Source organism: Galeopterus variegatus, unplaced genomic scaffold (genome assembly GCF_000696425.1).
Source record: "Galeopterus variegatus unplaced genomic scaffold, G_variegatus-3.0.2 Scaffold4362, whole genome shotgun sequence".
In the NCBI taxonomy this organism is placed as follows: Eukaryota; Metazoa; Chordata; class Mammalia; order Dermoptera; family Cynocephalidae; genus Galeopterus; species Galeopterus variegatus.
The window spans coordinates 51,741-66,480 of NW_007730473.1; the positions used below are offsets into that span (position 1 = coordinate 51,741).

Sequence of the window (14,740 nt, forward strand, 5' to 3'; positions counted from 1 at the left end):
TTTTTCCTTTTTGTCTTTTTTTACTGACCGGTAACGGGATCGCAGCCCTCAGTGTCGCGCCCGTACCGGGGACCGGCAACGGGATCGCAACCCTTGGTGTTGCGCCCGCACCGCGCTCAGCCAGTGAGCGGGAACCAGTCTCCACATGGGATCCGAACCCTCGGCGGGAGCATCACCACACTCCCAAGTGGCGCACTCTCCAGTGCGCCACCGGGCCGGCCCCATTTATTCATTTTTAAAAATATCTTTTTTGGCTGCTGGCTGGTTTGGGGATCTGAACCCTTGACCTTGATGATATTAAGACTGTGCTCTAACCAACTGAGCTAACCAGCCAGCCCCCAGAATCTGATTTAATCTCAGAAATCCTCTAGTATCTTCTCCATTGGCTCCTCTGCCATCTCATCCCATTAGATCTTTTCTCCCAGGTCTACACCAGTAGTCTCTTGACATGGGAGGCTGTGAAATGTTTATTTCTCTGAAATCCAGAGACTACTGGCCCCTCATGCTTGAATTCCTGTTCTGGTTTTTCTAACCATATTCATGATTCCCATTGATCCCTTCTAAGACCTGTAGAAAGGGAAGCCTCAAAGTCCATAGCCATGTGGCCAAATCTCTGGCTGAGGTTTTTTAAAACTCATCCATTGCCCTCCTTGTTCAGAGCCTGGATTTTCTCAGAACCTAAATCTGGGCCACAGACCCACGATGGCTCATCCCTGAGTTAAACAGACTCCACCAGTGCCAGAGTGGCCAGGAACACAGTTAGATGGCTTGAAATGCTTCTAAGACTGGTGGGAAGGGGGTCCTTCACTACTTGATGTAGGATTATTCCTAACTTTCCTGTGAGTGTGGAAATAAATAAAGCTCCTCATCCTACTGAGATGAGTCTCTGTAGACTGCAACTTTCCCAGGCCACATAAGCTAGGGCAACGGAGTTAAAATTCCAGCAGTGTCCTGTTTCAGACTCCAACCTAGGTTTCTTTCTTTTTCTAATTATAAAACTAATATGTATTTATCACAACTTTTTTTTTTTTTGGCAGCTGGCCAGTAAGGAGATCTAAACCCTTGGCCTTGGTGTTATTAGCACCATACTCTAACCAAATGAACTAACCAGCAAGCCCAACACCTTAAATTACACAAAGATATAAAACAGAAATAAGTAGCTAACATTTGTTGGGCACATCTTACCTGGCCCTAAGCCAAGCATTTCTTTTTATTCACAAAACTCTGAGGTGTAGGCATTGTTGTTATTGCCATTTCCAGTGAAGGGAATCAAAGTGCAAAGAAGTTGGGATTATTTCCTCTACAGCTCTGGGGTGGGTATTGGGCCTACAGTGGTCACTCATCAGATGGCTGCTCAGCTTTGGGCTGGGCAGACAGGTAGCCATGCCCCCAGCCCCAGCCTTCTGTTGCCTTTCAGATGGTGAGCGGCTGCAGCTGCAGGATGAGGAAGATGACAGCCTGTGCCGCATCTGCATGGACGCCGTCATCGACTGTGTCCTGCTCGAGTGCGGGCACATGGTTACCTGTACCAAGTGTGGCAAGCGCATGAGTGAGTGTCCCATCTGCCGGCAGTACGTGGTGCGAGCTGTGCATGTGTTCAAGTCTTGAAACCAAGGCTCTCCCCAACAGATCCCAAACATATCAGTGCACAGAAGGGACTGGAAATTTACTGTTCAAAGGCTGAAACTATTTTTTAAAATTATTTTCACTGCTAACTGGGGACAGAAAAGTTCATCCTGAGTTGTGAAAACATTGGTCCATGCTATGCATGAGCCTGTCCATGGACATGAGCTTCCCAGGTTCTGCCAGGCATTATCACACGTCCCATGTGCACCTATTGTTGAAATCAAGCTGTTTACGACGTGTGGGCATCACCTACTGCTCTTATTGGAGGAAGCTTATCCTGTTCTTTTATTTCCCCTTCATCCTATTTTTAACTTCTCAGATGTTCAAAACTTCTGTTCTCTTTGGATGAGATCACTGTCCACAAGTGGCCAACATGGAACATGCTGAGCAGTGGCTCCTTTGAATGTTCATTTTATTAGTCATGTATATTTTAAATGCTAATATTTGATGAATGTAAGTTTCCACATCATTGCTATTTCTACACTTAAACATAATTGGGAACAACTGACATTCTGTAGTCAACTGCCAGGGCCTTAGACTAAACATGTCCATTTTTGTTCAGGTACAGCTTTTTATAGCAAGGGCTGCATCTAGCTTCTTTAATTGGAAGTGTGTATGCTAAATTCTTTATTAATGTGTAATCAGTTTACACTGTTTTGTATAGTGAAGGTGTATTTTCAGTGCTATCCGCTAGCTAATTTCAACATTAGGAATGAAATTAGAAATAAAATAAAAGCTTTTGTTTACATTGTCTTGGTCAGTTCCTGATTCCCTTGCATACAGCATGAATAGATAGATATCTGTGCCCTGGCCTAGCCCCCCTTCCTCAAAAGAGCTTAGAGCACATGCACAGATGTCAGAGTGAGCCCCAGTACCTGTCTTTGCTGCTTACTTAATCAGTAAGGTTAACTGCTGTTGCTATTTATTGTGTCTAGGTATTGTGCTAGGTGCTTTATGGTTATCTCTAGCAGTCGTTAAAGCTGCATTCTGAAAGAGATATTGCCTTGCTTCGCAGATGGGGAACCTGACCTCTGAGAAGTTAAATGAATTGTCTAAAATACCACATAGCGGGCCGGCCCGTGGCTCACTCAGGAGAGTGCAGTGCTGATAACACTAAGGCCCCGGGTTCGGATCCATATAGGGATGGCCGGTTGGCTCATTGGGTGAGCGTGGTGCTGACAACACCAAGTCAAGGGTTAAGATCCCCTTACCGGTCATCTTTAAAAAAAATAAAAATAAAATACCACATAGCAAATGATAATCCTCAGATATTAGCTTATGCAAAAAGGTTCTGAAATCTCTTCTTTTGTAGGTCCAACTTGAATCAGGATATCTTTGGTTGAGTCGAGACCAACTAGATTCAGTCCCATTGGTAGTGGGCAGATATGCTTTTAAGAAATGCCTAACTTCAGTTGTCTGTTATCTTTTTGTTCTGTGGTAACACATGTCTTCAGGTGCTCAGGTTCAGTTAGTCAACAGACCTGAAATACCTGTGAACTTCAGAAGGCAGGTAGTCTGGCTCCCTGTGCTTAGGGCATAAGTAGCTGATTGTGAAAAACATGCTTTTCTACCTTTTCTGGTTTTGAGGGTCAAAGCATGTAAATCAAGACCTCTCAGCTATTTTGTCTGCCTACCACAATTAATGGTAACGAGCTTGAGCTGATCATTACCTCCCTACAGAAGCAGCATTATGGGCACTTGTCTCATGAGACAGTGAACTCTGGAAGTTTCAAGTTGCTAACTTAGTGATGGGAAATCTTTAAATCTAGGCCAGAAGGTGATGTTAAACAAATTTAAACAGAAGCTGAACAACAGGTGCTGATTTTGTGTATAGTTAAAATTCAGGTTTATTTATACACAGACTCAGCTTAAGACAGCTATTTAAGCTTGTTTAATGTTTCCTCTTGGATTTATATATTGTCTTAGGTGCTTCTTTTATAGCAAGAGTACAAAAACTCAGTGGACTTTTTTTTAGGTAGCATTTTGAAATAACCCTGGGTTTAGTGACCAGCCAACAGAAATTTTTAGTTTAACAGGCTTGACACTTGGAATAACTGAATTACAAAGTACTAACTTGTTTGGCAGAGAGCAAACATTTCCCCTGGGAATTTGCATTTTTTTTAAAGTTTCCATACCAATTAAGTAATATCTTGAATAGGTTGTATCATATGGATAAAATTCTGAAAGTTCCCAGTGGGATCCAGTAAAGTTTCCTTGTCCCCATCCTCACAATATGAAAGGATAGCATGAGGAGCCATGCTATCTTCCTTTATAAACATCAGATTCACCAGAGGAAGGAACAGAGCCTCTCTGTTCTAGGTTAAAGAAGCTGTGATTTTTTTTTTTTCCTTTTTGTCTTTTTTCGTGACCGGCAACGGATCGCAACCCTCAGTGTCGCGCCCGTACCGGACCGGGATCGGCCACGGGATCGCAACCCTCGGCGTTGCTCCCGCCCCTCGCTCAGCCAGTGAGCGGGAAACGGTCTGTATGTGGGATCCGAACCCTCGGCGGGAGCGTCACCGCGCTTCCCAAGCGGCGCACTATCCAGTGCGCCACCGGGCCGGCCCTAAAGAAGCTGTGATTTAACACAGCAAGCACTCCCTCAAGTTCATGGTCCTTTCATTTTCATCAGACATACTGTGTGGGCTCATAGCAGCTATGTGTAGCATTTGGCTTAGGCTGGCCTCATCTGAAGCTCATTTTTAAAATAAAAGGTCTGCACAGAGACTGTGGACTTGTACTGGGGAAATAACCCTACTGGAATGTTCAGTACTCTTAGGGGAGTAACTATTCTGTGCCCACTGCACCCCGGTGGCCCCCACCTGGAAATATGCCATGTCTTTGCTCTGTTGCCTGTTCCCAAGGTGGCTTGGATCTCCAGCCTTGGGAGCCCCTCAGCAGACCTGGGTGCTCCAGGAGGCCTTACAAGAGAAATGCTGCCGTCTCACACCAAGCCCCACTTAACCAGTCCCAGCTGCAGCTATAAGTCAACTAATGAGTGACCTCAGGGACTGTTCACCTGAAAACCATGATTACCCTTAAAGCAATTCCCATGGAAGAGGATAACTTTACTGGAGAGCAGGGTACCTGTCTTAAAATTTGGAGGTTTGGAGAACTCAGGCTGCCAGGAAAACTTTACCTCTCATGGGGGCATTGCTTGCTAAATGATCAGGCTCGCAAAGGTAGCCACATTTATAAATAAGCCATAGTGTGTTAACTAATCTTAATTCTGTTAAGTGGATTCCCGGAGTTCAATTCTGGGGTGCAATGGCTTCAAATGTCTCCAGTTTGAGTAAGAAAGGGTCTTTGGATTTAAATTAACAGGAGCCATGGATCTAGGTGGGATCTGATCTGACTTTGTCTTATTTCATAAAACCATTTTTGTCAGGGAGTTAAAAAAAAAAGATAAGGGGTGCAAATGCAAAACTCAATATGTCCCATGGGGCCAAGGTCCTACATTGCTCTTGATGATTAAGGAAGTTCTCTTCTGCACTTTCAGATTCACTATAGTTAATTCTGTATATGAATGAGGTCAAAGTGCCTTGTCTTTAAAAAAATTAGTGATCTAAAATTACTTCTCACTAGTTTCTCTGCCACTGGGGAAGTTATCTCATAACCAACTGCCTCCTACAGCCACTATGGTCCAAGGCTACCCATGAACGATGCAGCCTCCTTAAGTTGCCTCCAGTGGGATGTTGAGGAGATGATCCCCCCCCCCCCCACCAATCTGGGCAACTTTCAGGTAACAGTAATGTCAAGTGGCCATGGAAGTTATTTCGTACAGGTGTGGGAAGAGGCATCCAAACAGGTGTGCCACCTCAAACCTTAAGGAAATCTGTACCAAATTCCTACACAGGGCCATTGTCGTAGCATAGTTCTTTGCCATTACACTTAGCCAGAAACAGATCTCCTTCTGAAGAGAAAAAAGGAAAAAATCACATACCACAGGGCTGCTGCACTTCTCAGATGAATGAGAAATTATATTGTTTGGCCTCAAAACAACATACTAAGACTTTCCAATTAAATTTTTAGTCCACTCCTTGAACAAAAACCCTCAAACTCCAAAAGTGTTTTTTTTGTACAATTGTTTATACAAATTCAACAAAGGTAAAACTGCATCAGGGAAAGTTCAGGAAACACCACCTTACAACAATGGCACTTATGAATGCAGAACTTTACAACTAGGAATAGCCATGTCACAAACCTAAAGGAGAACTCAACTCACACTTCAATGGAGAGAAAAAAGGAAAAGAAAAGCTATGTGGGAGCATTTATTCTACTTCTTGATTCACTGTATAAATTAGATCTATGTAGAGTACAAGAGCTCATGCTGGAGCAAAACCCTCCTGAGTGCAAAGGCTGAAATCTGAATTTTAAAATTTTGAGAAAAAGGTGAATTCTGTACAGAGGAAACTTGGCAAAGTGTCTTAACTTTGACTATAATTTACATATATCCACAACATGCTCATGTAACTTCTTGACATACAAAGCAGGCTGTCAACTTCCACTTAAACATGCTGTTAAGTGGAAGGGCTTAGCCCACTTTGTCAGATCTGGGCACATTTGAAGATGGGTTATTTGTGTCAATGAAGTACGGGTTAAGTTCTCTCCTAAAGGAAATCAGGAAAGTTGGCAATCTCAAAACAATAAAAAAAAAAAACCACTGATATGCATTCAAACCTTGCATAAATAACTTTTAAACAATTTGTACAAAAATAGTTCTGCATAATGTAAGATGTAACAAAACCAAACAAAAAAAGTGTCAAGACGGCAGCAGATGTGGTGTGTGGTCCACTTTAGGTCGACACCAAGAAACCTCACAGTTGCAAGGAATGAGGTGTCCAAAACAACACCACCAACAACAAAAGCTCCTAAACTCATGCTCTGATAACAGAATTTCTCCAAAGTCCACCCTCCTCTCCGATGGGAATGTCTTCTTATAAAGGCCACCTTAGAAATGGTCCAGAAAGCAGTGCAGTTGCAATTTAGAAAGACCAAAGGAAAGTGTCCGGCTCACTCATCCCCCAAAGGGTGGTTGAACACCTTCTCCTCTGGCAAGACTTGCAAAATGGAATCGTTCTGTGGTCTGTTCCAAGTTCCAAATGGAAAATAAAAACCCTCGTTTTGGTAAAGTCTTTCCTCCTCCCCAGCTGCCTCCCCTCTTTTGCCCACCCCATATTTACATACTTGTCCTTGGACTAACTCAGTTTTTGCAGGAGTTTTTCTTCCACTTGTCCAAACTGGACACTCACAGACATTTCGGCTATGAACTGCTCACAGCCTTCCTTGGTGACTTGCTTGCAGTACCTCAGGTCAATATGACAGATATTTCCACAGCGTTTGAAGAAGGACAGGCACTGATCAGTGACCTTATTGCAGTCTGCAGGGAAGAGGAAACAATATGAGGCGGGAGAAGGCAGGGAGGCCAAGGTCCCCAGACCCAGGCACTCAGCAGTGGGGACCAGACAGAGCTCTCTAGCATATTCCGGCCTCTGATACCGTAAAGAAAATGGTATTTGCTTAAAAGCTCTCTTCAAGTGGGAAATAATTTCATCTGCCAACGATAAAGGTTAATATATGCTTGAAAAGCATCCAGACTAAGTAAAAAATCACTTACATCTTACCACATGGCCACCTCTTTATATATTCTTACATAAATAGGTCTCCTATCTACTTTTACGATAAAGGTTAATATATGCTTGAAAAGCATCCAGACTAAGTAAAAAATCACTTACTATCTTACCACATGGCCACCTCTTTATATATTCTTACATAAATAGGTCTCCTATCTACTTTTACAAAGATAGGATCACACAAGTCAAGTAGCTTGCTTTTTTCATCTAATACACTGCTGATGAATACCTCTCTATGTACATTATTGTGCATTTATTTGTCTGTTCCCTTCAGATGAATCCCCAGGGGGGAATCACTGGGTCAGAGCAAGAACATGCCTAAGGCATGTTCTTGGGATCCTTTTCACTCCTGGGGCCCAGCGCTTTAGAGAATTGCACAGCACGTGTGCTGGCTGTTTCTTCCTAAACTCAGTACTGAATGTCCGCCTGAAGCCTATGCAGAAGACCACTGCACTAGAAGGGGCTGGAGAGAGGTTCTGTCCACAGAGAGCGAAATAGAATTAGGAATCCTTTGCCACACCTTCACCTGTACACACACCCGTTGACTGTATTTCTATCAAGTTGTACTTCTCTTTTGTCCTATTTTCTTTTAGAACTGAATCCACAGTCAACTGGCTTAAATACGTAAATCAGCATCCAACAGAGACTCGCCCCGCTATTGGTGAAACAAATGAGTGCTCCCTTTCTCTCATGTCTTTCTTACTGAGACCTGTGCTCACTATCACCAGTGTCAGCACTTTCATTTCTCCATTCAACTGAGTGGGAATAAAAACAGTAAGGGTAACAGTAATGCACATAAGGCTGGTGCTATCTATGTACTGTCCAAATCCCTGCAGGGTAGGACTTGGTGTCAGGAAGTAAAGTCAGAGCACCACACGAGCCATCAACGAACTGACCACCTTTATACATCAGCCCTTTCAAACAATATCCTCATGTCAGCACAAAATCTTTTCACCAACGTCTATCCTTGGATGTGCAATTAAGGCAATGTAAATATCACCCAATCTATAAAGGCAGTAGGAATTCATGCACTTGGAACAGTGGCGTTGGAAAGTTGTGTGCATCACACACGCCACTGACGAAACGTGGGCCAGGCAGTCGGCAGCCAGGAGAACTGACAAGGATGCTGACAGGAACAGGTGCTTCAAAGACAACACCTCGGTGTTTCCAAGGCCATCCCTTAATCTTGTAACTAATCTCTCAAATATTTACCCCAAATGGCTGACCCTCTTTATAATTTTACTGCAAAAGTCAAATGACCCTGTGCTCATCTCAGGAAGAAAAAAAGGTAAGATGACGATGGATGTTGTTTAATGCTATCATACAATTTCTTCAGAAAAATCATGCCCCCAAAAACTCAATACTTGATTTACTTCAAGTAGACAGAATAGAGATTTTGCCAATATGATAAAATACACTTATTTCCATATACAGTCATGCGCCATGTAATGACATTTCGGTCAACGAGGGTGGTCCCATAAGACTATCATGGCCCTACCAGGCAGTCTAGGTGTGTAGTAGGCCATACGGGTTCCTGTAAGAACACTCCAGCTCAACAATAAAAATGCCTAATGACTCATTTCTCAGATGGTATCTCCGTAGTTAAGCGACACATGTAGTTTTGTTTCAGTTTTCAATGTTTGCTATGACATATGGGGCTCCATACTGGACAGGCCTTTTTCTGGTATGATTTATCCTCACAGCTACTTACAACACTGGCCTTACAAAGTCCCGCTAGTCTTTTTTCCTGCCCCAAACACTGACTTTTTGAAGTGTCCAGGGTGGTTTTTCAGGATTTGTTTGTTGGCTTCATGGTGTCATTTAGCTTGTTCTCTATCCCGTTTTTCCTGTAAAGTGTAAATTAGGTCCAGAGGATTACTTAGATTCAGGTTAGACATTTTTGGCAAGAAACCTTCACAGGTGTATCCTGCTGTGATATGACATGATTGTGATATTCTTTAGGATGAGTTCCCAGCCATGAAATTGCTGGCCACAGAGCATATGCACATGACAGAAGGGCCCCCATGCCCTGCTGGAGCTCCCCTCTGCTGGCTGCCACTCCTGTCACCCTCAATCTTCCAGCTTGACTCCTCCCCCCTTCCAAAGCACTGTCCAGTTCCATCCCCAGGACACACCCCATTCCCCACTCAGATCCAGATGTGCTGTCCACCACCTCAGGGATGTTCTTCCCTGAAACGTTCTTCCAGTTCCTGGCTGGAGAGCTGACACAAGTCCTGTCTCTCCCTTATCACCTTCTCACTCCAACACAGGCAGCTCCCACACGGGAGAGCTCTGCTGTCTGGCTGACACGCTGCTGTGTCCTGCGGCTATGGGATGGCTGGAAGGGCTCAAGTGCATCCTGGTGGTTATTCCCAGACAATGCCTAGTATGCAGGGTGACCCGAGTCCCAGCTGGCTCCTTTGCACACAGCTTTGGCCCCTCTTTGGAGGCTCACTTGTGCCCAGCCAGACTTCTTCCTGTCTTGTGGTTCAAAAACTCCCCGGAACTAGAGCCCAAAGACTCTCCCCTCAAGGAAGCGAGACAGAAAGGACTTTCTATGGGGAGTTCCTTGGGCCCCTTTGTGCAGCAGGCTTCCCCGCAGCCTGGTTTCTGGGACCTCCAGGACAGGCGCTCCCAGCTGACAGACGTGCCCTGCCAGCCTGTGCAGGAGCATCACTTCTGTCAGTTCTCCCCTCTTCAGTTTAACTGAGGCATAGGATTGCACTTGGTGGTTGTATCTCTGTAATCTTCTTAGGTACGATAGTACTGTTGTAGTTATGTAGCAAATATCCTGATCCTTTGGAAGTGCACAGCAAAGTATTTAGAGGTGAAATGTCAGGATGTTTGCAACTTTCAAATGACTGAGCAAAAGAAAAAAAGACATATAGAGAGCAAAAGCGAAAGTGGCACAGCATCAACAATTGCTGCATCTACCTAAAAGTGATGTGTGTGTTCAATGTACTATCCTGCCAATTTTCCTATATGTTTGAAAATGTTCAAAATATAACAGGTGGTATGGGGAACATTATGGAAAGGCCCATGAAAGGTTAAACAAAGATACTTTTCCTCAGCCTTTTTATTTAAGAAAATAAATAAAATTATTTATTTAAATAATCTCTTTTATTTAAAAAATAGATGTCCAAAGAAAGGAGAAGGACTAAGAATTACAAACTTCAAACAATATAGTCTATAAAGATGAACTCCTATCTGATAAAACAAAATTCTAGACAACCAAAGCATTAAATTTAACAAGTGATACTACGGAAAGGAATAGATAAAATTATCTCTGTTCATAACAACATGATCTAGTAGAAAATCCTGAAGACTCCACCCAAAAAAAGCCCCAAAGAAATCCATTAGAATTAATAAATTCAGCAAATGTGGAGGATACAAAATCAACACACAAAAAACAGCTGCACTTCTACTTGCTGGCAATGAACAATCTGAAAGAAAATTAAGAAAACAATTCCATTTACAATAGCATGAAAAAGAAAAGATACTTAGGAATAAATTTAACCAAGGAAGTGAAAGACTAGTACACTGAAAACTATAAAACATTGCTGAAAGAAATTAAAGGAGGGCCGGCTCGTGGCTCACTGGAAGAGCGCAGTGCTGACAACACCAAGTCAAGGGTTAAGATCCCCTTACCGGTCATCTTTAAAAAAAAAAAAAAGAGAGAGAAATTAAAGGAGATGTAAATAAATGGAAAGACATCTGTGGTTGTGGACTGAAAGACTTAATATTGTTAAGATGTCAGTACTACCCAAAGTGATCTAATAGATTCAATGAAATTGCTATAAAATGCCAACACTGTTTTTTGCAGATATAGAAAACCCATTTTAAAATTCATGTAAATTACCCAAACAATCCTGAAAAAGAAGAACTCACACTTCCTGATTTTAAAACTCATTGCAAAGCTACGGCAATCAAAACAGTGTTCTACTGACATAAGGACAGACACATAGATCAATGGAATAGAATCAAGAGCCCAGAAATAAACCCTCAAATGGTCAAATGATTTTCGACAAGGGTGCCAACACCATTCAATGAGGAAATAGTCTTCAACAAATAGTGCTGGGAAAACTGGATATAAACATGCAAAAAAGAAAGAAGATAGAAACCTACCACACTCCTTATACAAAAATGAACTCAAAGTGATTCAAAGACCTAAGCATCAGTGTTAAAGCTATAAAACTCTTAGAACAAAACAAAGGGGAAAATCTTCATGACATGAGATTTAGCAATGACTTCTCTGATATGACACCAAAAGCACAGCTGAGCTGGCTGGTTAGCTCAGTTGGTTAGAGTACAGCCTTATAACACCAAGGTCACGGGTTCAGATCCCCACTCAGGCCAGCCGCCAAAAAAAAAAAGGTATCAAAAGCATAGCCAACAAAAGAAAAAAATGGATAAACTGGACTTCATCAAAATAAAAAACTTTTGTGGATAAAGGACACTATTAAGAGAGTGGAAAAACCACCCACAGAACAGGAGAAAATATGTGCAAATCAGTGTGTCTTATAAGGGGATAATATCCAGGATATACAAAGAACTCCTGCAACTCAACATAAAAATAAACAACCCAATTAAAAAATGGGCAAAAATGTCAGTAGACATTTCTCCAAAGAAGATACACAAATGGCAAATAAACATAAAAAGATGCTCAACGTGATTAATCATTAGGGAAATGCAAGTCAGAACCACAATGAGATACCTCTTCACACCCATTAGGCCAGCAATTATTAAGAAAAAACAGAAAATAAGTGTTGGTGAGGATGTGGAGACTGGAATCCTTGTGCACTTCTGGTGGGAATATAAAATGATACACAGCTGCCATGGAAAAAGAGGATGGTGGTTCCTCAAAAATTAAACATAGAAATACCTTATGGTCCAGCCATTCCATTTCTGGCTATATACCCAAAAGAACTGAAAGGAAGGACTTGCAGAAGTATTTGTACATCCATGTTCACAGCAGCATTACTCACAACAGCCAAAAGGTGGAAGCAACTGGAGTGTCCATCGACTGATGAAGGGGTAAACAGAATGTGGTATATGCAATAGAATATTATTCATCCTTAAAAAGAAAGGAAATTCTTACAAATGCTAAGTGTGGATGAACCCTGAAGACACTATGCTAAATGAAGTTAAGCCAGTCACAAAAGGACTGTATGATTCCATTTATATGAGGTCTCTAAAGTCGTCAAACTCTTAAAAAAGGAAAGTGGAATGACAGTTGCCAGGGGCATGGGGGGATGCAGAATGGGGAGTTAATGTTTAATTCACACAGAGTTTCTGTTTGGGGTGATGGAGAAGTTATGGAGATGGATGCTGGTGATGGTTGCACAACATTGTGAATGTCCCTACTGCCACTAAACTGTACACCTGAAAATGGTTAAAATGGTCAACTTTATGTTACATATATTTTACCACCACAACAAAAAAAGTTAATTTTTTAATTTTGGAAGCTGGAGAAGACATATCAATTTAGTACACTGGAGAAAGCTTAACCCTAACCTGACTGAGGAGAAAGCACAAAAGCATATTTATGAAACACCCCAGAGGTGTTTGGTAATGATTTCTTAGAAATCACTGTTAATTCGAAGCAACTATGTTGGAAGTGGGGCTAAAGATTGGGTTAGAAACAGAAAGACTGACTGAAAAATCTGTATGGGGAGCAGTAAGATGTCCAGATTCCCTTCCCAGCAGAAAACAGGTTTTAGTCTCTAGACCTGGTACCACCAGGCACCCACTCAAAAATGGAGGCTAAGGAAAAATCTACCTGCTGACTGTTGAGACCCCAGCCTTCTTCTCCCACCTAGTCACAGGACTCTGGCAGCCCAGCCTACACACTCCAGTGTAGAAGTCTTTCTGAGACCCTGACCAGCTTAAGAGAAAGATAAAAAGATCTGATGTCTGTTTCTCCAAAGGAACAAGTTACGCGGCACACCCTACAACAACTGTCATCCACAGCAGAAAAAGTCCACTGCCTGCCCGAGCTGATCATCCTTGAGTGGACAACCAAGCATCAACATTAAGTCTGAGGACAGCCTCTTATTCAGGCCACTGCCTACAGTTGAAGGAAACAGTCAATGCAGAGGGAAGAAAACATTAATATCTTCAGGTACAAAAATATCTGGCTCCAAGAAACACAAACAGGCCACTCCACAAAAGTACAGGGAATATAGTTTGTAAAGTTAAAAATACAGATTGAACCATATGAACTGCCAACATCTGACTATTTTTGATCTATATAAACATCAATTGCATATGGTCCAACTTGCACAACAGCAGAAATGAAAAACTGTATGAGTTGTACAGTAAAGTGGAGGAAAGTTCCTAGAAAATAGAGCAAAAGGACAAAGGTGGAAAATAGGAAGGTGGTTAAAAAAAAAAAAAAAAAAAGATTATCAGAGGACTAGTCCAGAAAGAAAACAGAAGGTGAAGAAAAGAAGAAATCCAGGAGAATTGTAACAGCAAGGTCAAGGGTTTGGTTCCCCATACTGGCCAGTTGCCCCCCCCCAAAAAAAGTCCAGGAGGGAGGTCTCCCACAAAAACTGGTTGGGGGTGGGGGCAGTGTTGAGTTTGTGTGTGGAGAAAAAGAGTATTCGATTCTGTTCTACAGTTTGCTTAGAAACAAATTGTAAAATTTGGCTTTTTTACTCTAGAGGAGACTGGATATATGCCTTAATATACGTCACAGCTCTTAACAAAAATGCAGATACCTATATGTACTGAGATGGAAAGACGACCTCAATGCACGGTAGTAGAAAACCAAAGTGGAACAGGTAACTGACACGCACATGTCATGGACTGCACTGCAGGAGAGGGGACTTATAACAAGAGCCCTGCTACATATCCATAATAACTAAATTAGAATATCATGAGAAGAGTTCACATAATATCAGGTGCTTTGGACTGGCGGGTTAGCTCAGTTGGTTAGAGAATGGTATTGTAACACCAGGGTCAAGGGTTCAGATCCCTGTACCAGCCAGGCACCAAACCAAAACAAAACAATGATATCAGGCACTTAGAACAAGACACCTCCCAGCCCTTTTCCAAAGGGCAGCTCTATCAGCCAATTCAAGACCACAAACTGAGCCTTGAGCTGGTGTCACCGTGGTGAAACCCTACTTCAGCATGGCTCTTTTCTTTGCCTCCATAGGGTAGGGCAAAATCCCTGCCAATAGAACTTCATGAGGAGGAGGAAAAGCTTCCTGTTGACCTAGGTACAGAATTATACCATCCCAACCTCCCTGGTCCCCCCAGTACAGCTGACAGGAAGGTGTTTAATAGGCATGATTGTGGGAGGTAAATGATTCAAGAGCCTGTGAGTCCTGAGGAAGCAACACGTCCCCACTGGACTATGTCACAATGTAACTTAAATGAGGTGAGGGTGTCCTTTAGTACTTGGTAATTTCTGAAAAAAATCCCTAAGTTTCTTTTTCTTTTTTTTTTTTTTTGTCTTTTTTTTGTCTTTTTTT

The 14,740-nt window shown here is 42.3% G+C and overlaps 2 protein-coding genes across 2 annotated transcripts in view; one reads left to right on the forward strand and one right to left on the reverse strand.

Annotated features, from left to right (window-relative positions):
* Positions 1 to 2,379, forward strand: part of RNF34 (ring finger protein 34, E3 ubiquitin protein ligase) — a 21,464-nt gene extending 19,085 nt beyond the window's left edge. Inside the window, exon 6 of the mRNA XM_008587389.1 lies at positions 1,418 to 2,379. Within this exon, the coding sequence (XP_008585611.1) occupies positions 1,418 to 1,608 (191 nt within the window). The 3' untranslated portion in view covers positions 1,609 to 2,379. The remainder of the gene's footprint in view (positions 1 to 1,417) is intronic.
* Positions 2,380 to 5,694: 3,315 nt separating this feature from the next.
* The window catches only part of KDM2B (lysine (K)-specific demethylase 2B), a 135,063-nt gene continuing 126,017 nt past the window's right edge, over positions 5,695 to 14,740 (reverse strand). Inside the window, exon 22 of the mRNA XM_008587388.1 lies at positions 5,695 to 7,006. Coding sequence (XP_008585610.1) covers positions 6,825 to 7,006 — 182 coding nt within the window. The 3' untranslated portion in view covers positions 5,695 to 6,824. The remainder of the gene's footprint in view (positions 7,007 to 14,740) is intronic.